Source organism: Zosterops lateralis (genome assembly GCF_965231275.1).
Source record: "Zosterops lateralis genome assembly, chromosome: Z".
Lineage (NCBI taxonomy): Eukaryota > Metazoa > Chordata > Aves > Passeriformes > Zosteropidae > Zosterops > Zosterops lateralis.
In genome coordinates this window covers 39,443,381-39,471,292 of record NC_139800.1, presented here as the reverse complement: position 1 = coordinate 39,471,292, position 27,912 = coordinate 39,443,381, and the positions used below count along the sequence as shown (strand labels likewise).

The window sequence follows — 27,912 nt, the reverse complement described above, 5'->3', positions numbered from 1 at the left end:
ATTTTTTAAAAAAAATTAAAAAAAAAATGATAATAACAAAAAAGTAAAATATTAACATGAATAATATCATGGTAAAATAATCCCTAACAGAATTGCTTCATAAGCAATTCTTCAGCTCCTAAAGATGATGGACTTAGTTTTTAAAGCTATGTATTAAAAATTTGCTGGTAGCTCATTTAACTAAATTCACCTTATCAAAATAATTAAGTGTATACAACAAAGTTAATACACAGGCATTTCATACATATGTATCAACAGTAAAGAAAGATGTTGCTTACATGGTAACAAATCAGTGAAATGATAATGGCCATTCCTATTACAGTAAGGTAGTCCTCTCACTGCCACCAGTCCCAAGAAGAAAATGTGAGTATCCAGGTTTACGGAGAGCCAAAATTCTGTATAGCTTCTAAGCCTCCCCCAGTAACTCTCAGCTCCAGAGCACTACTAAAACTAGTATGGTTTTTTTTTTTGTAATTAGCTATATTACACATACTTTCATCTACATTAAAAAACATCATCACCATCATCATCTACACTATGTCATCATGTCACCTTTTGTTCCTCTCTGAAACCGGAGAAAGACAGTTTCTGAGATGAGGAGTTTTGTAGATTCACACTAAACACATTTATTTTGGTGATCTGTAGCACAACTACTATTATTTTCATTTAATATCCAAAGGGTTCAAGAAGTTAGTGTGGACTCAGTACATCTTCACCAGGCCCATTTGTCGTGGTTTGAAAGCAAAACGAGTGAGAGGCTCCAAGTCAGAAATACAATTCAATAAGAAGAAAGGTAAAAAGGTAAGAATAAAATAAATGCAATAATACAAAAGACCACTGACAGAGTCAGAATACAACTTGAGCAGGATGGTGGAAACAGTCCAGATGAGGTAGTCTTCCTGAAACAGTGATCCTGTAGAAAGGTCTGGTAGCTCTGGTCCTCTGGGAATCCAGTGGGTAAGGGCTGCTTGTACTGTCCCAAATTGCAGATTATATCCGGGTGAGAACGCTTGGCTCCTCCCCCTGGGTGGAGCATATCACAACGGGATGATGAGCTGTGAAGTGAGTCTTTGATGGCCCATTAAACAGAGATAACTCCTGGAGAGAGTTACCTGTGAGTCATGGGCAAGGCACTGATGACAGCCCAAAGGCAGGGGGCCTGGGAAAATACTGCCCCATTTGATTTCAACAGTTCATGAAGATGGTGATAGAATAAATACTTTGTGTACATCCTACACTACAACTCAAGATATAATCCACCCCTTACAACCCAAGACATAATCCACCCCTTATTCTATTACCATCTACATCATATCCAAATCAATACATTCTTATAATGATATACATATACATACATAGATATAGGTAGACATACAGAATAAAACCTTACACGCTGTTCTCACTTAAAATTGTCTCCCTGTGGTACACAATGGGCTTCCCCATCTTTCTGCATTACCCACCAAGTGTGACCAGGTCTTTGAGCAGAGACAATCCCACGGACGGGTCTGCCTTTTCCTGAGGTGGGTTTAATCCAAACAGTCTTCCCTAAAACGCCTTACACCTTTTATATGTACTGCAGGGACTTTGTCTCCATCTACTGTGTGCAAGGGTTTAGACTGGGCAGGACCACCTCGACTGATAGACCCTCGGGTGTTGACCATCCAGGTGGCTTTGGCTAAGTTTATTTCCCAATTCTTGAAGATCCCCCCACCAAGTGCCTTCAGGGCAGTCTTTAGTAGTCTATTGCATCGTTCAACTTTCCTGGCAGCTGGTACATGATAAGGAATGTGATATATCCATTCAATACCGTGTTCTCTAGCCCAGGTGTTTATAAGGCTGTTTTTGAAATGGGTCCCACTGTCCGACTAAATTCTCTCAGGGGTGCCTTGTCTCCACAGGACTTGTTTTTCCAGGCTCAGGATGGTGCTCCGGGCAGCGGCATGAGGCACAGGGTAGGTTTCCAGCCATCCAGTGGTGGCTTCCACCACGTAGCGCTTTCCTTGGCGGGTTTGGGGAAGGGTGATATAGTCAATTTGCCAGGCTTCCCCATACCTGTACTTCAGCCATCGTCCACCATACCACAGAGGCTTCACTTGCTTGGCCTGTTTGATTGCAGCGCAGGTCTCACAGTTGTGGATGACCTGGGAGATGCTGTCCATAGTAAGGTCCACCCCTCGGTCACGGGCCCATCGGTATGTCGCATCTCTTCCTTGATGACCAGAGGCATCATGGGCCCAACGAGCTAGGAACAGTTCTCCCTTGTGCTGCCAGTCCAGATCCACCTGTGATACTTTCACCTTGGCAGCTTTGTCCACCTGCTCGTTGTTGCGATGCTCCTCATTAGCCCGGCTCTTGGGTACGTGTGCGTCCACGTGTCGAACCTTCACGGTCAGTCTCTCTACTCAGGCAGCGATGTCGTGCCAAATGTCAGCGGCCCAGATGGGTTTTCCTCTGCGCTGCCAGTTGGCCTTTTTCCAGCGATTCAGCCATCCCCACAGAGCATTAGCTACCATCCATGAGTCAGTGTAGAGATAGAGCCTCGGCCATTCCTCTCGTTCAGCAATATCCAAAGCCAGCTGGACAGCTTTAAGCTCTGCAACCTGACTCGACCCATCTTGTCCCTCGGTAGCCTGTGCAACTTGTCGTGTGGGGCTCCAACTTGCAGCCTTCCATTTCTGGTTAGCGCCTACAATTCGGCAGGAGCCATCAGTGAAGAGAGCGTATCGTCTTTCAGTCTCCAGTAGCCCATTATATGGGGGTGCTTCTTCGGCACGTGTTACTTGCTTCTCTTCTTCTTCAGACGATAATCCAAAAGTCTCACCTTCTGGCCAGTTTGTCATAACTTCCAGAATCCCAGGGCGATTTGGGTTTCCAATATGGGCACGCTGTGTAATGACAGCAATCCATTTTCTCCATGTGGTGTCCGTGGCTTGATGCGTGGAAGGAACTTTTCCCTTGAACATCCACCCCAGCACTGATAATCGGGGTGCCAGAAGCAGCTGTGTTTCAGTACCAATCACTTCTGAGATAGCTTGAACTCCTTCATAGGTGGCCAAGATCTCCTTCTCTGTGGGAGTGTAGTTGGCTTCGGAGCCTCTGTAACTTCGGCTACAGAATCCCAACGGTCGGCCTCGAGTCTCCCCAGGCACCTTCTGCCAAAGGCTCCAGGACAGACCGTTGTTCCCGGCTGCAGAGTAAAGCACATTCTTCACATCTGGTCCCGTCCTGACTGGGCTAAGGGCTACTGCATGAACATCTCTTGCTTGATCTGAACAAAGGCTTGATGCCATTCAGGGCCACAGTGGAAATCGTTCTTCTTGCGGGTAACCAGGTAGAGAGGGCTCACGATCTGACTGTACTCAGGAATGTGCATCCTCCAGAAGCCTATGGCACCTAGGAAAGCTTGTGCTTCCTTCTTGTTGGTAGGTGGGGACATGGCAGTGATCTTGTTTATTATCTCTGTGGGGATTTGGTGATGTCCATCTTGCCACTTGACTCCCAGGAACTGGATTTCTTGAGCCGGTCCTTTAACCTTACTTCATTTAATGGCAAAACCAGCTTTCAGCAGAATTTGGATAATCTTCTCTCCTTTCTCAAAGATCTCCCCTGGGGTGTTCCCCCATACGATGATGTTGTCGATGTACTGCAGATGGTCCGGAGCCTCACCCTTCTCCAGTGCAGCCTGGATCAGCCCATGGCAGATGGTGGGGCTGTGTTTCCACCCCTGGGGCAGTCGGTTGCAGGTGTACTGCACGCCCCTCCAGGTGAAAGCAAACTGGAGCCTGCACTGTGCTGCCAAAGGAATGGAGAAGGCAGCATTGGAAATATCAATGGTCACATACCATGTTGCTGCCTCCGACTCCAGCTCATATTGAAGCTCTAACATGTCTGGCACGGCAGCGCTCAGTGGTGGCATGACTTCATTCAGAGCACGGTAAACCACTGTCAGTCTTTATTCTCTACTGGACTTATGCACGGGCCATATTGGGCTGTTGAAAGGTGAATGAGCCTTACTGACCACCCCTTGGCTCTCCAGTTTATGGATCATCTCGTGTATGGGAATCACAGAGTCTCTGTCAGTGCGGTATTGGCGGCGGTGTACTGTTGTTGTGGCAGTTGGTACTTGTTGTCCTTTGACTCTCAGCAGTCTCACAGCAGAGGGGTCATCTGAGAGAGCAGGCAAAGTATTCAACTGTCTGATGTTTTCTTTCTCAACTGTGGCTATCCCAAAAGCCCAATGATATCCTTTTGGGTCTTTGAAATATCCATTCCTGAGACAGTCTGTGCCGAGGATGCATGGGGCCTCTGGGCCAGTCGCAATGGTGTGTTTTTGCCACCCCTTCCCAGTTAAACTCACTTCAGCCTCTAATACAGTCAGTTCCTGGGACCCTCCTGTCATCCCAGAAATAGAGACGGATTCTGTTCCTACATACCTTGATGGCATCATGGTACATTGGGCCCCAGTGTCAACCAATGCCGTATATTCTTGTGGGTCAGATGTGCCAGGCCATCGGATCCACACAGTCCAGTAGATCCGATTGTCCCTTTCCTCTTCCTGGCTAGAGGCAGGGCACCCCTGTTCCTGGTCATGGCATACATCATTCTCCTCCTGTACGTATGTTTCTGAGGTCCCTTCCAGAGGATCAGTCATATCATCATTCCTGTACCGTCTGGAGTTCTGAGAGACTGGGGCAACCTTGATTCTAGATGGGCTTCTTGTGGTAGGTGTTCCTCTTTTCAGTTCACATACCCGGGCTGCTAAGGAGGAGGTGGGTTTTCCATCCCACTTCTTCATGTCTTCTCCATGCTCTCGAAGAAAAGACCAGAGGTTACCCTGTGGTGTGTATCCTCTCTCCCTGGCTGGGGGACGCCTGCTCCTAATGGCAGAGACTCTCGTTGGCTCTGGTGAGATATGATAAATTTCTTCCTTAAGTTCTTTTAATTTCTGATGGCCTTCTTCAATCAAGCTCCGGACTTGCTCAGCCAGTCTTGTTTCCACAGATGAGACATGGGTACGAACTGGGGCAGTGACAGTGTCCTCGTAAATTCTTAATTTATTAGCCAAGACACCCACCTTGTTCTCACCTTCCCTCCATTGCAGTGTTGCCAGGTAACGTGAGTGCATCTCTGGTCCAAGCTGTGCAATTCTCAACCACATCCGTGATGTGCACTGGACATCATCTGGGCTTTTAGGAAACCTCTCGTCTTCTGAAAAAATGATCTCCAGCACAGCCAATTCTCTCAGGCATCGGATATCTTGTTCTATTGTGCTCCATTTTCCTTGGTGTACTTGGAGGTCTTCTTTACAAAGGTATCTGTCTTTCACACTTGTTAGCAGTCGCTGCCAGAGGCTGAGAGGTTCTTTGGTTTTCCCGATCCCCTGGTCAATGACCACATCCCGGGACAGCGATCCCAGTTCCCCGGCCTCAATTCCATCCAGAATGGTGTCATTGGCTGCAGCGTCCCAGATGCGGAGTAGCCAGGTCAGGATGGACTCGTTGGTCTGGCGGGTGAATTCCCTTTGCAGGTCACGCAACTCACCCAGGAATAAAGAGCGAGTGATGATCTCTATCTCTGTTTCTTCTGCTGGCTGCGAAGGTCCTGCTGCATCCTCATCAGTCACTACGCGGACTGATTTGCTCCTTGACTTCTTTTTCTGAGTGGTGGCAACTGCTACTGGTTTAGGTGGTTCCAGTTCAGTGACGGTTTGTGTGGAAATGCTGCCGGCACCTTTGGTTCCCTTCTCCTCTGTGACAGTCTGCACAGATGTGGACACTGTTGATTCACTTTTGGCTTCTTTCTCCTCTGTGACAGTCTGTGTACATGCTGATGCTGTTGCTTTGCTTCTCTTTCTCTCTTCCTCTTCCTTAAGAAGATGCTGCATCACACCATGTAGTGTTTTGATCCTAAGCATGGTATGGGCTGTGCAGAGAAGACAAAGCAGGACTAACAACAACATCACACTGTCCTTGGCATCCAGAGGGTACTCAATATTTTCAAAAACTGCTGTGTTATGCCTGAAAAGCTGGAAAAAATCATTCTTTACTCCTCCCCACAGGGGCTGGGTAAGATTGTTGAGGCCCCAGATGTAGCATCCTAGACCAGAAAACGAATCCAAAACTGGGTATATATTCTGAATGCTGTTCATTGCCTCGGAGTTTATCAAGCAATGGACATAACAGACCAATAAGGCAATTTTAGTACCACACCCTGGTCTATGCAGGAGCATTAAGACCGGCAGACAGTGCCCCATGTGTGGAAAAATATAGAGAGATAGATATAAGACACATGTAAGCATGTTGAGCATCATAGCAAACAGGTGTCTTCTTCAATGTAAGATTGGAATTCTGACTATTCTCAGTGCCTCTGCCCCACATTGGGCACCAAAAATATGTCATGGTTTGAAAGCAAAATGAGTGAGAGGCTCCAAGTCAGAAATACAATTTAATAAGAAGAAAGGTAAAAAGGTAAAAATTAAATAAAATTAAATAAATGCAATAACACAAAAGACCACTGACAGAGTCAGAATACAACTTGAGCAGGGTGGTGGAAGCAGTCCAGATGAGGTGGTCTTCCTGAAACAGTGATCCTGTAGAAAGGTCTGGTAGCTCTGGTCCTCTGGGAATCCAGTATGTAAAGGCTGCTTGTACTGTCCCAAATCCTAGATTATATCCAGGTGAGAATGCTTGGCTCCTCCCCCTGGGCGGAGCATCTCACAATGGGACGATGAGTCATGAAGTGGGTCCTTGATGGCCCATTAAACAGAGATAACTCCTGGAGGGAGTTACCTGTGAGTCATGGGCCAGGCGTTGATGGGCCATGAGCAGAAGAGCCCAAAGGCAAGGGGCCTGGGAAGACACTGCCCCACTTGGTTTCAACAGTTCATGACGATGGTGATAGAATAAATACTTTGTGTACATCCTACACTACAACCCAGGACACCATTCTATTAATGATTGTGTAGATCCCACTTACATTTATCCTTTGACATTCTTTACAGTCTGGAGTGTCCCAGCCTACTTGGCTGCTTCTGAAACACATTTACTAATCACCCTTGTGGCCCTTCTCTGAACCATCCTCTGAGCCTCTTCAAAGTCTAGCATATGCTTTTTGAGAGGAGAGACTGGAACTACACACAAAATTGAAGCTGTGCACAAACCATTAAGCCCATAATGATTTTGTTTTGCTTCCTTTTCTTTGCCAAGTATTTCCAACTGTCACTGGAATCCATGGTTTCATGAAACAATAGTTCTGTTGACTTATACTGGTAATTTCCATGCTTACCATCAAACACGTGAAGCTAAAATCACAGAAAATTTTAGCATCACAGATTACTCTTATTCAGTCTTTGCCCGGATAAATACTGATCCATGACAGGAGACACCTTCTGTTGTATGATCAACCATAAACAGAATAATTAAAACCTCCAAAACTATTAGGTGTGTATTTTCTTATATCCATATAATATAAGCCAAATCTATTACTATTAACAATATTTATTTTTCTTCTAAGGAATGGGTTTACCTTCATTTTTCCACTATATTTTGGATCTGAAATTGTTTCAAAGGCTGCATCCTTGCTTAACTGCACAAAATCTGGAAAACTGGAAAATACCTGGCTGCAAACTCGTTTGATATGCGCTTCCTGGAAGAAAAGCAGAAAGATTTAACAGGTGTTAAAAATCAGAGCTATATTAAGGCATGCAAGGAGTTAAACAGGTTGAAACATGATCTGGCAAAGTATCTCAAGCAGAGTTATGCAGTTTTCAATTTAGTTTACTATAAAAAGTGCCGGATAAAAAACTGATAAAATATATCCTGTGTGTTTTGCTTTGTTTCATTTAGAAACAGAAGATATTCTTAATGTAAAATTATGGCTCATATTCAGAATTTCTTCTCCTGGCCAGAATTGTCAGTTTCAAAAAATTCTGTTGCCTTGAGGTTTGCATTACCCAACAGTTGTGCACCACCATTTCTCTTGACCCTCTGGTGTAACAAGCCAGTATGGGAATTACATATTGTTCCATAACAAAAACTGTACAAGAAAAGCACTTAAGCTCTTCAAAAGCCATATAAAGCTCCACTGCTAAATTTAGTTCTGAACTTAAACATGACCTCACAAAGTCCACTTTTCCAGAGAGAAAGAAAAGATCACATCTCTCACCTAAGAATAACACATGTAAGGGCCTTCAACACCCAAGGTAAAAACCACTACCAAATATTAGTTTATTTAGTAGATGTTGGCAAAAAATAATAATTATGCATCATGCAGAAAACTGTAACTCACAAAATATTTGTATTCTGTTATTTCAGATGTTATTTAAATATCAAATGTTATTACAACAAAAACTACATATGCAATACACAAAAAAGCCCACTGAAAACATCAGGGTGGGTTTTTTTGGGTTTTTTTTGGGTTTTTTTGGTTTTTTTGGGTTTTTTTTGCTGTATGCAAAACTGCTTTAATGGAACAAATTTGCAAAATTAACTAGGACATTCTGATTTCTCTTCTTTCACAGATTCTAAGAGAAAGTGGTAACATCCCTAAATTCTTTTCTGCACTCCTGGGTCTTAAGGCTCACAAACTAATATTTCTAAAACTGTTTTCTCTTGGTCTTGTTGCTTGACATAGTAATAAGATAAGCTGATACTGACCTTTCATTGAGTAATTTCTTCTAAAACATGTTTCTCATTATTTAAACAAACTCAGCTCTAATATAAAGTACAAGAGAAAAAAAATCTAATTATCTATTATTTGTTTATTTGCACAAAGACATTCCTCTTACAGGCACTCTTCCTAAATGTAACAAAAATGGCACTATTAGAAATCATTAAAAATTACTCTCCCTCCTAATCTCTTCAACGTTTTATAATCCTTACTTTCAGTTATGAATCAACTAAATGAACATGTTGTTTTGTATAACATCTTTATAAGGTACGCATTCTGTATGCCTGAATGGGAAAGGAATTTCACAAAATATCTTAACTGCGGTTAGTTAAGACTTATAAAGGATGCCAGTAGCAATTTTCATCGAAAAGATTTCACCCCATTCGTTTTCCACAAGTCAATTTTTAGATAGAAACTAACCTGCAGCTGGCTAGTGTTGTCTGTCTGCAGCAGTGCAGCATGATTTGCAACCTTTTGCAGGATCATTAGGTAACTGAAGCGCAACGACTTAATTGTTTCACCATGTGCATTTACCTATGAAAAGAACCTCCAGTTTATGCAAACAAATACTACTGAAAAGAAGTAATAATTTTAAATAAATGCTATTCTTACCAGGCTAAATGCATTAACAATTCTTAGTACAATAACTGATCCCCAAGAAATGAATACTGCATTTGTGATAAAAATGAACCAAGTTTTGTTTTTCCTGAAGCTTTGCGACCCTGTTAATAGAAACATCTTCTCAATAAGAAAAAACCCTACAGCTAGGCTTATTGCTTGCTAAACATTTCAGATAGTAACTTCTACAGACTTCACACAGAGATAACCAAGAACTCTCCAGTAAACAAGAAAATGGTAACTTTTTAACTAACTAAATCAAGCAAGAGTAGTCAGAATGACCTCTTACCTTTCAACTGCTAAGTTTGCTTTTCTCTCCAGCAAAAGCTTTACAAACATCTCAAATAGCATAATTCAAGCTTCAGACATTCTACAGTGTAGCAGGACCTCATCAGCTTATCTTCCTAGTTATGGTTGCTGGCTTGATCAGTATTTGTCTTCCTTTGCCTTCTCAAAGGCAAAAAATTAAATAAAACTAAATAAAAATTAAATAAAACTAAATAATAATGAAACTAAATTTTACAGTTAACTTCGGAATAAGACAGTCCATCAGAGCATTCAGCTATTTGCAGGCCTGCCTCCTACCCTTTTGTGAATCAAGTTCACCAACATTTATTATTTTCTACAAAACATCACTAGAAACAAAAGCCTGCAAAGAGGACTAGTATCCATGGAATATTAAACAAAACTGAAAAAGGGATTGCCCATAAAGAAAGATACAGGGAACTGAAGAAGCTACATCATCTGGAAAAACCCCCAAAACACTACACCAGAATCAGAGCAGGCCAGAGAGATAAAAGGAAGAAACAAGCATGTGACACATGCTTCTAAATGTTTAAAAGTTACACTTAATCTGAGCCTACTGAGTGATGTAGGAAGAACAAATACAAAGCTAGACTAATCAAATCTAGCTTCTTTTAAGAAGTCCAAAGAAGACTGAAAAATTCTGCAAAGCTGTTACTCATGGACAAAGTTCAGCTTGTGCTCTCTGGCTGCTGTTACAGTTCTCCCCTCATGAAGCAAGGCAAAGTAAATGTTTAACAGCACAGAAAGACACAACTGCAGTTAGAAGACAACAAACTGTCTAGGCAATCTGCTGAGTTCAGGGCGCCTCTCATTTGCAGCTCCTGCACAAACCACCTGAGCCACCTGGGAGCAGTATGCCTGACACACATACTGAACATCTCAATGCAGTTCCCTTGCCAATATTAACTAAATCACAGATGCATTTATGAATACAAAAGATCCAGAATTTACTGCATAGGTAACAATCACCTGCTCAGGGCATGCAAAGTAGCTTTACAGTAACCCCAAAGTGTCTAACTCCATCATGTTGGTGATGCAGCTCTCCATGTTTCCTGTTGGAATTTCCCAAACAGATGGGCTACAAGTAGGCAAACAGTTCAATCAGCGCTTAATCAGCAGAGAGCCTCTTGAGAAATTCAGAAGACTATCCTCTAAAATCCAAACAGTTCTTACTTTGTAACAACAGTTCTTCCTTTTCCGACCACTGTTACAGCTACAGGGCTCTCCTGCTCTTAAGACCAAGGTTACATCATCTGTCTCTAGCACCGCCTGGTACACTGCTTTCTGGAATTCAGTTAGGGAACAAAACACCATCTGCCAAAGAGAAAACACAAGAAACACTATCATGAGCAGCATACAATGAAAGGCAAAAAACCACTGCATCAAAAAACATAAGTCACAGATCACTGAAAATAAAGTAGAAATTACAGGAAATTATTCTATCACCAAATGAAAAAACTGTGGATCTTGACACCAAAAGAGCATGAAACTATAGTCAAAATGTATGCATACTTATTTTATTCCACCCCAAAATTCTACAAAGAATATCAGTATCATTCTACAGGAATGTGCTGTTATTTTGCTTGAAACCTTTAAATATGGCTTTTGTGACAGAAAAGGAAGAGGAAATAAAAGTGAAAGAAGTAAACACATAATGTTAATTACAGATTTCTCTCTGTTTTGCAAAGTGCTTAATTTGCCCCTTCTTTCCCCTTTTTAGGCATTAGCTGTTGTAGGGCACTACCACAAGCGGGACAAACAGAATAAACAACAAGAAGGCAAGGATCTACACAGTGCTGTGGCCAAAACTCTGATCCCTCTTCTTTAAGACCATGGGTGGCATCTCCATGACATCCTCAGTCTTAAGCAGCAGGAGACAGAAATCCCAAGATCGTTCCTTAACCTATGCTATCCACACAGTAGCAGCACCATGCTGAGCTATAATAATACAGCAGTAACTTGAACATATACTCACATTAACAAGATAATGAAAAGAATAAAACCTGCTAGATTCAAAAAAGGAACTGACTGATGTTTGTGTTAATCCTTCCTTCAGAAGACAGCCTAGATGACATTATTATAAACTAAGGATGAAGAAAAAAACCCAAATTTTGAAAATAAAACCAGCTGCAAACTTATGTGTTTGTCTACACAAAAGAAAAAAATCAGCAGAACTCTTAGCTATATCAATAAAGTATTATCACTTCATATAATATTTACAATTTCATCAGATGAACAGGATTACAGACCTATCACAGAATCAGCTTGTCTGAGATTTTTCTTTTATTTCAGGATCAAAAATGAGGGAGTTAAAAGCCTACTGTTCCATACACAAAGTGTCAAGATGCAAATTAAGAAGTTCTGCATAGAATTTCAAGAAATTTACACACATTGCTTTGGGCTTGCAGAGATAAAGACAAAAACACACATAAAACAGACATGTAAATCACTAGTCAGAAGACTAGCTAAGCATTTTCATGCTTGATTAACTCTATTTCAATGTGCAATCATAGTAATTATGTGAACAAAGCACACTACTTCAAGCGCACTTTTTCCAAGGCTATGGATTCTTCTTAATAAGATGAAGAGAAAACCATAAACTACAGATATGATGCAAGGGGAAAAGTACAATAAGAAAACAAAAAAGAAGAGATACATTCATTAGCATTGTATTTGAAATGTGAGGGCAGTCTTACTCTGTCTTCCTTTTTTGGCAACTGATCACTGATAAGCACTTTGGTACGTCTCAGAAACCAGCCAGTCATTTTTCTTGCTAGCTTCACCATGGCCTTACGACCTGTTGCTAGCTCTCTTTTAGTTGCAGTGTGCCTCTGGCCATGCTCCACTGGATCAGAAAATTTCTTCTTGAAATGTACTCTGCTACCTAAAAGTCCTGGTACAGCCCTATTAAAAAACAAAAGGGGATGAGGGATCAATTCACTGATTTAAAGCATACCATAATTTTCTTTTCCGGCTAACAGCAAAACACCTTAAGGTAGCAGTCACTAGAGAAACTACTAAAAATTTTAAGTACAAATAGAAACATATACTATTTTAAGACATGCCATTTTTCATTTGTTTTCTGTAATTCTCAAATGCTAAGATATATCCCTTAGGAAAAGGGTTGTAATCTCAAGAAAAAAAAAATTTAGCATAACAACAGAAATCACAAGTATATAGAACCTCTAAACTACAAGGCTGCTAATGTTGAGGAGCCTAAACTGGAAGTAGTCATGATTTCAATTTTTACTGGCTTTATGAAATCAGAATATGCAGATACTACAATTAACTAAATAACTTTTTCAGAAACCCAACAGTGAAAAGAATTTAGTAATTATTGGCAGCATTACACATTGGAACAATTTACTAACAACATCAGCATAGTTTTAATGAACCAAATGCAACACTAAGCTTAAAAATTCTTCCAGCTATTTCTGTTCTGTATATTATATTTAAAGTATGTTTGCTTTGTTCTTCCTCTGCAAAGCACTCCCAGGAGGTTTAGATTTGTATCTACAGTCAGTTGCCCCTCTCTTTGACCACTAAAAGTTTTTCTGGAGAAGACTGTTACTTTTCAAATAAGTGCACTTGTGCATTTTGGGAAAAAAAAAAAAAAAAACAAAATATTATTACTTTCATCCTCCAAGTAGGTCAGAATGACCTGCACATACAGGACAGACCAAAGACAGTATGTTGGTTAAGGCTGTGTGATTCCTTATCTACTGGGCAAAGGACAGAAGAAAAAAGAAACAAACAAACAAACAAAAAAGGTAATATGGGAGGTGGAGGAAGAATAATTTTAACTACTTCCCAAATTCCCTAAAGAAGCAAGCTGGGATGAACTCCAAATGTATTAGGTAACTGTAAAATATCAGGAGCTTACCTTCCCAGTAAGTTATATTCTCAAAAAAGCAGGTGTTTTGAGGTTGAGAATTGTGTTTTGTTGCTGTTTTTTTATAACAAAGATGGGTCCAAATCATCCAGTCCTGCCCCAACCCCACTGCACAGTTAACACACAGAGGCATTTAACCATAAAAGAAAATACTTTACCAGTCCATAACACACCAAAGCTCCTTCATATTGTTTTGAAGAATGGTTCCAGTAAGACCTATTCGAACACTGCATTTTAATGACTTCATGGTTTGAGTTATTTGAGCCTTTGGATTCTTGATTCTGTGTGCTTCATCCACTATCACAGCAGACCACTCTATACTGCAGATCAAAAAGATTTCATTAATTGACATTACTTGTCCCACCATCCCACATACACGCAAAAAGTGAAGTCAGCCACACAAACAGCTGTGATTGTATGATAACACATTATTACTTTTTTATTTCCCTGTTTTTCGTATTATATTACTCTATTTCTTTATATTGTTTGCTTAGTAAATTAATTAGCATAGTGAACATAATGGCTAAACTACACCGCCAAAAAATGAGCTACTGTTACCCGTATCAAACGCTTTCTGTGAAGAAAGCAGCTTTCAATCTGTGGACCAATGAATCCAGAACATCCCACTAAAATTAACTCCACTCATAATTAAGATTTACAAAAAATAAATAAGTCTCTGAAGGTACACGACTGAAATATGCTTAACATAGGTGTGCTTCATTTTCCCAACAAAAATTTTCCAATGCAACTACCAGTGAACAGAAAACATTTCAATCTGCATGGTTTTCTACAAGAAAGTATCACCCGAGCAGCTATACAATACCAATATAACAGAGAAAGTTTAATATTTTGCGATTGTGATGAGAAGCTACAAGCAGTGACCAAAAGATATTGTGTAGTCAGTTTAAGAATAAAACTTATGGGTAGAATGACCTGTATATTTTGATAATAAATCTTCAAGTCCCTTGGAAGAGATTTACTAACTTTAGAAGTTCATTTAATATATATGAATATTTCAGAACACAACCATATCCAGTCTGATATGCTGCAAAAAGCTGAAACAGACATGTATGTTTAGAGATGCTTAGTAGAAAGCCTAGTCCTGAGCGAGCCACATTTAGTTCACTAATGAAGGTTGATCTTGTGGCATTTTTGCTACCCACTAAAAACATTCATTCATATTCAGGTAACTACATTCTCAAAATATGCTAAAAACTGGAATTTCTGAAAAGTCTATCAGATGTTCCTATCCTGGCTCCTACCACTTAAATCTCTCATACTGTTTTGCATGCATAACTGAGCATATGTATTCTTACAGCTGATAGCTAGTTATTTAAGAGCAGCTTTTGAAGCCAATCCATCACGGTAGTGAAGCAAGACATAAAGCTTCTTCTGGTATTAAGATCATAGGCCCATCCAGTCACATCATCTGCAGTTTGGTAAATCTGCACACTGAAGAAATGCATTTGCAGGCAGTCACACATCAGATCTGCTCCACACATGCATCTATTTCCTGACCACAGTCTATTCCATCATCAGGCATGAAGAGTTCCTCAGAAAGAACACAAATAGTTAGGGGGCTGATAACAAAACTACTTTTCCATCTGTACTTCTCTACTCTCTGTACTTCAGACCTGAGCACAGAGATGAAGATCTGATTGTTTTGACGAAGGATCTCCAGACAACTAAGGTACTCTCTGGGGCCTGGGCCTTTCCAATGCCTGAAATGCCAAGATCCACTTATATCAGCTGCTGAGGGCAGGCTGCTACCACCAACCATTGTCACAACTCTTACCCTACACTTCTAAGACAACATAAGGGAAAAGGACCTCTAGGATTGATGAGAAATGTGTAGGTTTAAATCTCAGTGTTCTCCTTACACTGTACTAGAAGTAAAAGACAGAAATACCTTCTACATCTCTTTTAGCTATTATCAGTTTTCAGGCACGCAATTCCTGCACCTTTCAGAGAACATTTTGTAACTGCGTTACCAGCAAAGACTGGTTTTATGAGAACTATTCAAAAACTTACTGCTATCAAGTGTCCCATTACAAAGATAGTTATATTGAGTCTGGCTGAGATGGAGTTAATTTTCCCCCTGCAGCTCTCACAGGTCTCTGGGTAGCTGGAAAGGTGTTGTTAACACACCAGGGCTTTGGCTCCTGCTGAGCAGCACTGGCAGAGCATCAGCGCTGTCTCTCAACATTCCTCCCACATCCATCAGTAGACTGAGAATGAGTAAGATCCAGGGAAGGAACAAAACTCGGCCAGCTGACCCAAACTGACCAAAGGGATAACTCATCCTACATGGTAAGCTCAGATAAAAAAGCTAAGGAAAGGAGGAGGAATGGGACATTTGTTATTTACAGCCTTTGCCTTCCAGAGCAACCGCTACGTATACAGAAACCTTGCTTCCTGGGAAGTGGCTCAACACTGCTAGCTGATGAGAAAAAAAAAATTAACCTTTTTTTTCCCCCCTCTTTGCATGCCTAAATTTTTGCTTTTGTTTTAGTAAACTGCCTTACCTCAACTAAAGAGCTGGTTTTTATTTTAATATCTCCTCCTTGTTCAGCTGAGAAGGGGACTGATAAGAGTGACTTGATAGGCACCTGGTGTCCAGCCAAGGCTGACCGACCACAATTGTACAGGTTAAATTCAGTAGCACAAAATAAATTCAATAATACAGGGATTCTTCTCTGCAGCACAGTGAGTCAATGAATTTAACAGTAAATATAAACAGAAAAAAGTCCTTGAAAAGAACAATGCACAATCAGACAGTTAACATTGAAACCATTACCTGTTAAATTCATCCAAATAAAGTCGAAGTATCTCGTATGTTGTAAGAGCAACTTCACATTTCCCTTGTTTGATGCGACTCATGTCATCATCTTTTTTACTCCCATGTAAGACAGAGACTTTAAAGTATCCCCAAGTGTCTAACTCATCCTTCCAGTTGTACAGTACTGAAAGAGGGGCCACTATGAGGAAAGTCTGAAAACAAATATATAATATAGTATCCCTCGAAAAACTACAACAGCAACTTCTTAATAACAGAAGTCAAGATCTTGACTGTTTTACTGCTCTGAGCAATTTGACTGCTTAATTCTTTCATTTCAAAGGATGTATGGAAAGTATCTAAAGTTAATATAAATTCAAAGTAATCAGTTTACTCTGAGTATGCATATAGTACAGCAGAAAAATACTGTTATACTAAAATTAAACACTAAAAAGCACTACTTACTCAAATTATCCTCTAATAACTGCAGTAAGATGTGAAACTATCATTTTGCTTTGTTATAGCATCTGTATACCATAAAAAAGTTTTACAAATGGAGAAAATAAAAGGATGAACAGCTTCCTCAAATCCACAAGCCTAGTCATCATGTGACTTGAAAACACATAGTCCTGAAAAGGGTTAAAAAATTAGGACAGCTCATACAATTCACTTAATATCACAGGATAATAAAATCAGTGAGGTAGGAAGTGACCTTGGGACATTTTCAGTCCAATGTTATAGTCAAAACAGTGACAACACTGACTTCAAACCCAGGCTTTCCCAACTGAGGTCTTCAAAACCTCATAAGGATGGATGGGGTCTACAATCTCTCTGTGACCTGTTTCAACATTAAACGTCCTCAAAGTGACATTCCTCTCTTATTCTTAGTCAGAAGCATACCTGTTTCTTTGCACATGAAGTGCTAACCCTTTTATCCCTTCCTCTCAGCCTGTATTTCCTGAGGAGCATGTATGCATTATTCACAGAGCTACAGTCCCATGACACATTATGCCAGTCAAATTCTCTAACTATCCCAGCAAAATAAAAATAACAATGGAAAATAAAAATCCCAAGGTTTCTGTAATGGATAAAATTAAAATGATCTGCACATTTATCTAATTCTCACAGAACTACTACATGTATCTTTTATTTGCTGTCACTGTATTTGATTACCTAGATTATCAGTCAGACTTACTCCCAACGTTATGACAGCCAATCAAGAATATACAGGATGTCACAAAACAATTTGCAATACATTTTCCAAATATATGGATTTCTTCTAATTAAATACCCTGTTATTATAAATATACTTTATACTATAGACTATATATATTATATATTACATGTATATATGAATATACTTTTTTTCTCATTTAAAAATATCGCACTCATTTTCTACTCACTATCATGGGCTTTTCAATGTACTCTAACCACAAATCTAACCCAGACACCTCCTTTCTTAGGTGTGTGAGCATGAACAGTATTAATAGACTACATAATAACAACTAGAGAGAGAGAGCACTATGACAGTCTGAAAACTGAAGGCTTTCCAAACACTACTAGGAAAGGCATGAAATCCTAGTTCAGCAGCTGAATTTTAAAAATTAATCCACATATACTCCTAGAACGAACAAACAAACAAACAAACAAACAAACAAACACACAAATAAATCCAAGTACTGCTTTTCATCAGAATCCTTAAGCTAGTATCACTAAAAGTTGTACCTTCTTGGGGTTACAATCTGAGCCCTTTTTCATCGTCCGCAGTAAAAATTCTGGCATATTATTTTCAATATCCTCACGTGTTCCCTTTTTGTGCAACACTGCAGCCAAAAATGAAATAACCTTGAGAAAGAAAACAATTCTCGGTGACTATGTACAATAAGGAATTGAATGAATTCCACAGAAAATAAACATTTAGGACAAAATCTTGGACAAGACTTCAGAAGGTGGTTTGGTTTGGTGGGGGGAGATTTTTTTTTCTGGGCGGTGCAGGCAGGGGGTGTTTGTTGGTTTTAAATAAATCTGGTTTTTAAATGGGACCCCTCCCTCCCTTGGATTCCCAAGAATTCCTTGAATAAATGATAGGTGCAATTAATTGCTTTCACTCTTTCATTCTTAAGTAGAAAAGTCACAAAAGTACACAAGAGGCTGAGTATGAATAAGCCAGGAAAAAACAGATATGAGACCTGTCTTGCAAGTTTCCTCCTTTCTAGGGTACTTGAATTTCATATGAGGAAACAGAAGGTTTTAGATATCCTCTAACTATTCTCTCAACATCATTTCTGCAAAAGGAAGAAGAGGATTATCCTAGAGGTTTGTTTTTATAAATATGCCTTTTTCTGTATGTTCCATTCCTTCAAATTCCTGTTTTTGACATCAAAAGCATTTTTTTCTTCTGTGCTATATTCTCCCATCTGCCTCAAACCACTCAAGGTAATTATGAGAACATATTTATTACAATACACCACAACAAGGACAAACATCCCAGCACAGGCTATTCCAAACTGCTCCTATCATAATCTAAAACAGGAAGAAGGCCGAGAAAGATCTGGCCAGAACATGCAAATCCCAAATCCACTTGGGATAAATGGTATCCATGGACTAAGCAGCAGCAAGGACCAGATGCATCACCAGAAAGGTACCCTTCTTTTGGAAACTCAACAGACCCTTTTTATTCAGAGCAGCCAGCTCCCACCACTTCCTTTTGCAGCTGCTACTCAGCTGCTCGTAGTGGGAGAGAGGTAAAGCTACCAACTGTTGATTTCCAAAAAGAGAACTTTCTCCCTCTCATGATAGGAAGAAAGAGCTGGTCAAGAGAGCAGAGTGCAGAAAAAATACCTGCTTGAAGAGCAGTTAGATATACAGAAAAGAGAAGAAATCCATCACATGTATGGCCACAAAGTGAAAGAAACGTATGTAGAATAAAAGTGACTCAAACACTTTATACATAGTATCTCATAAACTGAGGTTGAGATGAACTGCCAGTTTGTACATGTTGTTTAACTAATTTATTTTTTTTAATTCTTTGAGAATCAGAATCAAATTCAACTGAACAATATATCTCCATGTCTTTTCCACATTCTACATTCTTGGAGGAAATTGCATCATAAAGTTCTAAGAGCAGCAAAGGCAGTGGAACAGCAAATCATTATCAGAAATTTTTGGTTCTTCTAGATAAAGCAAGAAGTAAACCAAGTGTCTTGATAGCAAACTAGTCGACTGTAATCACACTAATAAACCATATTATTCTATTTGCCTTCACCTAAACTTCAGCTTTATATGAATGAACCATATGGCCAGGCCATTTAAAGCAAAAATCAGTTCAGATGTACAAAGAAAATTAAAATTTAAAGGATTTCCAGAAAAGTCTTTATCTCATGAATCATCCTCTAATTCAGAAACACTAAACCGTTGGCTCACGTCCAGCCCTTCACCCACAAGAATCCCCTAGTCCCTCTCCTCAGGGCTGATCTCTACAACTTCTCCCAGTTTGTGCTCATGTCTGGGAGTGCCCCAGCCCAGGTGCAGCACCTTGCACCTGGACTTGTTGAGCTCCACAAGATTCTCATGGGCCCAATTCTCAGGCTTGTCCAGGTCCCTTTGGATGGCATCCCATCCTTCTGCTGTGTCAACTGCACTGCTCAGATTTGTGTCATCTGCAAACTTGCTGAGGGTGCACTCGATCCCAGTGTCTGTGTTATTGAGGCAGACATTGCAGAGCAGTGCTCCCAAAACAGATCCTGAGGGACATCACTCATCACCAGCCTCCACCTCAACACAGAGGCATTGACCACAACTCTGGCTGCATCCAGAGAGACAGCCAACTCCTCATCCATTGCACTGTCCATCCATTAAATCCATCCAATCTCCAGAAGGTAAGGATGTCATCCGGAACTATATCAAAGACCCTACAGAAGCAGAGGCATGCGGCCATCTTCCCATATTGACCACTACCATCATGCCACCATATAAGGTCACCAGACCAGTCACACGAGAGTTTGTTTGCTGCCTCAGATTAGTCTCCTCAACCGTTCTTTTCTGACTTACGTACTTATAGAATCCCTTCTTGTCATTCTTCATATAGGTTATTCCTCACATAAGATATTCTTTACAATCTCTACCTTTCTTCTGGAAACTTGACACAGACTAAAAAGAAATAGCCATCAGACGTGCATTCCACATAGGAGCACACTGCCACTGTGTGATAAATGTGCCTGATAAATCAGCTCTGAGATTCAAAAATGCAAGATGCAATCAAGAGAACTAAATTTAGTTCCTCCACCCCAAGTTTACTATTATCTTTCACATATATATATGAATACTTCTTACTACATGAAATCACATTATCTGCAGTTCAGAGTAGAAATAGCCTTCCATAACTACTGAGTTCTTCAACTACCATGGGCGAGAAACATGGCCATGCTTAATGGAAAAGGAGAAAAGGGGGGAAAGAAAAGGGGGAGGCAAAAAAAAGCAAAAAAAAAAGGCAAAAAAAAAAGAGGGGGAAGAGGGGGAAGAGGGGGAAGAGGGGGAAGAGGGGGAAGAGGGGGAAGAGGGGGAAGAGGGGGAAGAGGGGGAAGAGGGGGAAGAGGGGGAAGAGGGGGAAGAGGGGGAAGAGGGGGAAGAGGGGGAAGAGGGGGAAGAGGGGGAAGAGGGGGAAGAGGGGGAAGAGGGGGAAGAGGGGGAAGAGGGGGAAGAGGGGGAAGAGGGGGAAGAGGGGGAAGAGGGGGAAGAGGGGGAAGAAGAAAAAAAAGGAAAAAAAAACCAAAAAGGGGAAAAATAAGGAAAAAATAAGGAAAAATAAGGAAAAAATAAGGAAAAATAAGGAAAAATAAGGAAAAATAAGGAAAAATAAGGAAAAATAAGGAAAAATAGGAAAAAAAAGGAAAATAAAGGAAAAAAGGAAAAAAAAGGAAAAAAAAGGAAAAAAAAGGAAAATAAAGGAAAAAAGGAAAAAAAAGGAAAAAAAAGGAAAAAAAGGAAAAAAAGGAAAAAAAGGGAAAAAAGGAAAAAAAAAGGAAAAAAAAAGGAAAAAAAAGGAAAAAAAGGAAAAAAAAGGAAAAAAAAGGAAAAAAAGGAAAAAAAAGGAAAAAAGGAAAAAAACGGAAAAAAACGGAAAAAAACGGAAAAAAACGGAAAAAAACGGAAAAAAACGGAAAAAAACGGAAAAAATAAGGAAAAAATAAGGAAAAAATAAGGAAAAAATAAGGAAAAAATAAGGAAAAAATAAGGAAAAAATAAGGAAAAAATAAGGAAAAAATAAGGAAAAAATAAGGAAAAAATAAGGAAAAAATAAGGAAAAGAAGTTTTGAAAAGTTTTGAAAAGTTTTGAAAAGTTTTGAAAAGTTTTGAAAAGTTTTGAAAAGTTTTGAAAAGTTTTGAAAAGTTTTGAAAAGTTTTGAAAAGTTGTTTAAAAAGTTAAAAAATGTTAAAAACATTAAAAAAATTAAAAAACATTTAAAAAACGTTTAAAAAAGGTAACAAAAGAGGTAACAAAAGAGGTAACAAAAAAGCTAACACAAAAGCTAACAAAAAAAGCTAACAAAAAATAAAAATTAGGCAAAAAAATAGGCAAAAATAGGCAAAAAATAAGTAATTTAGTTCACACAAATTCAAAGTATAATGAAAAAATCCAGCTACACTTTGTCCTCTCATCAATCAAAATCCATTTCCAAAAGAGTGATAGAAGTAGCATGGAATACCAAAGCACTATTTCCAGAGATGGGAGTAAAAGTGTAGGTTCTTTCGCATTCTCAGAACAGAGAAACTTTGTTGTCAGGAAAAAAGGAATTTTAAAAGCAACAGTCAGATAAGGCCTCAAGTTCTGTTAGTGTACTCCAGTGCAAATTGATTTCCTGATGGGCAGGTAGCAATCCTCAAGGTAAATCAAACACACTAACATTTTAACTATCATAATTACTCAAGCTTATACTAAAAGGAGCCACAGTTTTACAGCCTGTAAGGAGTGAGTCTTAAATCAGCAATGCGCTCCTGGCTCCAAGTGCTGTCCTGGACATCATGTCCTGCCTCATTCATCTCTGCAACAGCAGACGGAGGTTTAAACTTCAAAAATACAATGTTTTTAAAAAAAGATCCCAGAAAATACTATATTTGCCCACTGTAACAAACAAACAAAAATACCTGTATTGTCTTTCCAAGGCCCATATCATCTCCAAGAATACACCCTGTTTTATTAACATAGTGTCTGTATAGAAACTGGGCTCCTTCCCTCTGATAATCACGCAGGTATCTGTTAATTGTATAAGGGATGAAATCGCCATTGTCAGATAATTTAAAAGCAACTGCAGGAGATGGAAGATTTTGGTCAGGAAAATATGGCTTTTCTAGATCACCATCATCAAATATTAAGCTCTTCCAGGGTCCTCTGCTGTCTTTGACTTTACAAAGTTTTGTTATTAGTATTTTCCTTTCTTCAGACTCCAAGAATGACACAACAGCAAATGATTTTCCATTCTTGTCCCTTTCAAGAGAAGTTATTGTTCCTTCATGAAGTTTTCCATTTTCAAAACAAGGAGCAAGGCATTTCTCCCCAACATGCCAATGGTCTATAAAGAAAACCAAACACACATCATGATAAACTGGCCTGATGTACAAAGTACTTAATTTCTTCACTATTAAAACAATGGATGTAAATTTAGTTGACAAAATGCATACAACTTCATATGAAACACTTTACTGAAGGTAGCACTAGAATCAAAATAGCAGTTACTGTTTACAACCAAAACCTGAGCTAGACATAAAATTATAGCTTGCTCTAAACATCACTATTTTAAAAATAACAAAAGGTGTATAGGAAGAAAAAGCAACATCCAGACTCCAATGCTTTACACAGTGGCTTATACATATATATATATATAAGTTTATACAGCAGTATGTATAAAAGTGAAAAGACCCAACATCATACTGACAATGAAAAACAAAACAAAATACCTCTACTAGAAAAAACAAGGTCTTCAACTTCCACAGAAAAAAAAACCTTGCAAATAATGGCTGAGCACAGTTTTCCAACCTGAACTGAGAGGAAAATGGATGTTCTTCTGAGTTTGCAGAAACAATTTCTAATCTTCCCCTGCTCAGTCATTCCAAAACAAACGGATACATGATTCATTTCAGAACTTTGTTTATTATCTATTTGCAGGAATAAGTTTTGATACTTATAATAAAGTCATTATCAATTACCATGAGAGGCACCTTTTTTACAGAAAGGAGTGAGCCAGAGAGAATCTTGCACCAGAGCAAGTATTGATCATTCTGTGACCAGTGGTGGTATATGTTCCTGGACAATCAACCTAGACACTTTTCACAGATAAGGAAAAAAGTTCTGAAGGCCAGAAAATCCACCTTCACCCATTTTAATGTCTCTGTGTAAAAACTGCAAGAAGATCGGTTCTCTTCACCAAGTTCTGTATTAATTAAATCAAAGATAACTATAATTCCTTTACTAAATAGATTTAATTATATACACTTAGAGAAAACAAAAGCATCCATGTAGCCAAGCCCACTATTCTGCAGCCAGCATTGGCCCCAAGCTGACGTATGATTTACGTATGTACCAATAAAAATAGTAAAACCTACAGAACACCCCTATTCCAAAATTCTTTGCCCTCTAAAATATTCCTTTAGTTACAGAGATTTCATAGGCCATGGGTGTTTAGCAAACCCCAGCAGACTGCCCCCATTCAAGTAGCTCCATTCCCCTCTCAACACATGCAGATTCCTATAATTTGGTGACTTCTGACTAAAAATATTGTAGGTCTGCTCTCTATTTGATTCACTGTTTAGCAGATCTCTTCAATAATGCCCCCATCATCCTTATTTGGAGTTCAACCCCATACCCTGTGACCTGCTACAAGACCTTCAGCCATTCCAGATCTTCTCCAAGGCTTGAAGCTCAAATGTAACTTTTTGAGGCAAAGAGTGAAGTACAGGCTGAACATTCAATGTAATATACATAAATCATATGTAAGGAATCCTTGAAGTTCATGGCATTTGTACCTATGCATTTGTACTCAATACAAAAAGATGAGCACATTAACTTCTAGTAGCATCTAATTCTTTCTATAATTTCATGAAAACAGGAACCAAACTGAAAAACTGAAACCAGTCATGTACAGCACACTGCTAAATATGCAGATCGAAGTTTAAAATAGCAGAGCACTTCTGTAATTCCTTTTTTTCACAGTAATGAAGTAGTGAAGGGACATTCAATATGTTTAGAGACTCAAAACCATGATTTAAGACAACAGAGTTTTTGTTTTTAACAAAGCATTTACTTGAGGCTAAGGAGTTGCATATATCTCATCACAACTAGAGTTCAGGTGCAAAGTGGAATAAATTACACTGGGCAATAGTACTAGTGTTGGTAAGCTCCAAACCTAGTGAGAAGCAGGGAACAGAATGAGAAAAAGCCTAAGACATAAAATGGTATTAAGGACACCATTGCTACCAAAGGCCAGAAAATAATGCTGTTAAGGCCAAAGCATGAACTGCTTACTTTAACTACCCTGATTCACCAAGTTCTTGGCTTTTGAATTGGAACCGTAAGAACAAAAACATTTTATCTCGTATGGCTTCCTAGCATGGGCACAGGACATTGACACCAATGATGACAGGTGGTATTTAAGATGCTTGCCCCACTTACTCCTTTTACTACAGGCGGAAAAATGTGCCACTGTCAACATTAAGTGTACTAAATCATGGTGGTAATGGCCTCCTGTCATACACTAGTTCCCTTCAACACTACTCATGAAATTATGTCGAATGCTTTCTAACTAGTGAGGGTTGACCACTTAATGTAGAGTGCAAGGTTTTGTTTTCCTTTTTTTTTTTTTAATTTTATACTCTAATAAATTACTGCAAAAACAAAATTCGAGGATATTTTAGAGCAAAACACACGTAACACGCTTACCTGGGATACCATCATCACACATTTTAACTTTTGGCTGTGCAAAACCCGACGGGGCCCGCGGGCGGAGGCACTGGGAGTCGACGGGCACCGGCGCGCTGGGGACCCGCCGCCGCCCCTCCGCCGAGCGGGTCACGGCGGGGCGGGCGCCGAGGCAGCCCACGGGACGCCTGAGGGAAGGGCCCCGGGACGCCTGAGGGAAGGGCCCCGTGGCTGTAGGGAAGGGCCCCGTGGCTGTCCCCGCTCTGGGCACCGCGGCCCGCCCCGGAGAGGCGCGGCGGGAAAGCCCAGCCCGAACCCGACCCGCACCTCGGCCCCGCCCCGCCCCGGCGGGCACCGGCTGCGGGCGGCCGCGCGGGTATCGCGAGAAGTGCGTTGCCAAGGTGCTCCGTGCTTACTGGCGCCGGCGGGCAGGCGGCAAATATCGCGAGGTTTCGTGGTGGAGCCGTACGGGCTGCGGCGAGGCCCAATTGGCGTGGCTGCGTTCAGCCTGCCCGGTAATGTTGTGTCCTGTGCAGGGCTCCTTGGGAGAAGAGAGGCTTGGAGCAGAGAGCTAGGAGGATGACTGGAGCTTTGGGAGCATTTCTCTTGTGAGGACAGGCTGAGGGAGCTGGGCCTGTTCAATATCGAGAAGAGATGACTGAGAGGGGACCACATCAATGTGTATATATGTCTGAGGGGAGGGTATCAGAGGATGGAGCCAGGCTCTTCTCAGTGGTGCCAAGCAATAGGACAAACGCAATGGGCACAAACTGATGCACAGAAGTTCCACCTTAACGTGAGAAAAAACTTCTTTACTGTGGTGGGTGACCATACACTTGAACAGATTATCCAGAGAGGTGGTGGGGGTTCCTTCACTGGAGATATTCAAGAACTGACTGGACGATCCTGTGTGTACCTCCCTGTTCAAGGATGACCCTGCTTGAACAAGGAGGTTAGACCAGGTGACCCCCTGTGGTCCTATCTAACCTTACCTGTTCTGTGATTCTGGGCAGCAGGGGGAAAAAGATCTAAAATTGTTCTCTGTGAAAAAATTGCAGAGGTGAGGAAGCAGGGCAAAGAGCTGGTGCAACAAAGGCACAGCTGGGACAGTACAGAGCAGCCAGCTGCGTGGAGGTGATGGGTGCTGAGAGCCAAAGATCTGACATTTGGGAAGAGGAAAAATCAAGAGAGACCCATTTGCTTACAGCCATTCCACCTCCATCCATGAAAACGGCTCTGCTTTCAGGAAAGCTGAACTGGATACAGTTAGATTTTGCAGATTACAAAGACAGTCAGTAGTAATTATCCTGTTCTTGATGAAAAAAATTGGCCCCCACCAAGAAATCTATCCAGGTTGACTCATATCTCAATAGCAATACAATGAAGTATTACATGAAGGATATGGCTTCCCAGATCCTTGCTATTACTTTGACAAGATGCCTTTGCATGCATTTAATTGTTCTATATTAATTTCACTTCTGAAAGTTAAATGCAAAAGTGTAAGGAGCGTGCAAGATCTGTTTTTAAATTACCTTTAATTTTTAATGCAGAAGACAACAAATTTGGGATGATTTCTCCATTCTTTTTAATTATCTTTCAACTTACATAATTTTGGAGAACTTTTAGAAGGGATTGAACATTAGCAGTAAAAAAACCTGGATTCTTTTGGCAAATGCCACAAAATTCTGTACAATGAAGATGGATAGTTAAACTAGCTAATCAAAATTCTGCATCCTGCAGTATTTTCAGAAGGCAAGGCAGTGGATATAGGTATCCATGGTGTTTCCGCTTGCAGCAAACGTGCAAAAGACTGCCTGTCTGCTCTAAGAGTATATAGACTTGTGCAGCCTAGAGCAGCATTAAGTTGCTACTTTAAGTTGTCTGCTATTAACCAGAATTTTGTTTTACAAGAGGTTAATGAAAGATGGGTGGTGTTTGCTCAGCCATTTAAGTTAGACTAATAGGAATATAGCAAGCATGAAAGCACTAAAAACAGTTGCTGCAACTACGAACTACATGAATATTGAGCACCACATATATTGCAGGAGGTCATTCAGCAATAGAACATAATACAGTACCAATGTTACATTATTTTAAAAACACGCGTGTAGTCATGCATTCATTTCAAAGGAACATGACAAGAACTATGCCAACCACAAAAAAACCCAGAATTGAAAGGGGTGGCATGCCAGATTTTAAAATTCTCACCAAAGAAACCCATGTAAACTGAACATGACTTCAGGTACCTAATAGACCTTGATCCTGAGAGCATCTTTGAAAATGGAGCAAGAATGTAGGTTCTGATTCAAAGGAAGCTTTTGAACTGGATTGTGTTTGAAAATAAATGTGTGCTTATTCTACAAGTTGCATTTGATTTTTATAAAAGTGTTTGTGCTTAATAAAGCATAAACTCTGATACAGGGCTGAGCTGCTATTTTACAGTGACAAATTTGATATTATGACTTCACAATAGAAAAAATAAGAACCATCAAATTCTTTCTTAAGCACTTCAATTTCTCTGATAAAAAAAAAAGGGAGAAAAATTCTGCATACAGTTCAAGGATCCATTGTGCTTTTTTGTCAGTGATAAGACCTCAGTGGCTTAGCCGGAAACAGAATTCCACTTGAAAATCCTGATGAAGTCATTAGGATGAGTCTCCATTACAGTTAGGGACACTCTTGAAGCTTTTCCATTCAGGAGGGAGAGCAAATGGAGGAAAGCACCCTTAACAGTTGTTTGGC

The 27,912-nt window shown here is 40.1% G+C and overlaps 1 protein-coding gene across 2 annotated transcripts in view; it reads right to left on the bottom strand.

Moving 5' to 3' along the window:
• The window catches only part of ERCC6L2 (ERCC excision repair 6 like 2), a gene marked incomplete at its 3' end in the record, with an annotated part of 41,495 nt that extends 16,196 nt beyond the window's left edge, over positions 1-25,299 (bottom strand). For both annotated transcript variants that reach the window (XR_014592576.1, XM_083884542.1), the window contains exons 1-9: positions 25,192-25,299; positions 22,404-22,828; positions 17,985-18,104; positions 16,281-16,474; positions 13,642-13,803; positions 12,288-12,495; positions 10,765-10,905; positions 9,088-9,201; positions 7,525-7,644 (exon numbers count right to left, since the gene is read on the bottom strand). Coding sequence is in view for 1 of the 2 variants with exons in the window: in XM_083884542.1 (XP_083740668.1) it covers positions 7,525-7,644; positions 9,088-9,201; positions 10,765-10,905; positions 12,288-12,495; positions 13,642-13,803; positions 16,281-16,474; positions 17,985-18,104; positions 22,404-22,828; positions 25,192-25,213 (1,506 nt within the window). The remainder of the gene's footprint in view (positions 1-7,524; positions 7,645-9,087; positions 9,202-10,764; positions 10,906-12,287; positions 12,496-13,641; positions 13,804-16,280; positions 16,475-17,984; positions 18,105-22,403; positions 22,829-25,191) is intronic.
• Between the last annotated feature and the right edge of the window lie 2,613 nt (positions 25,300-27,912).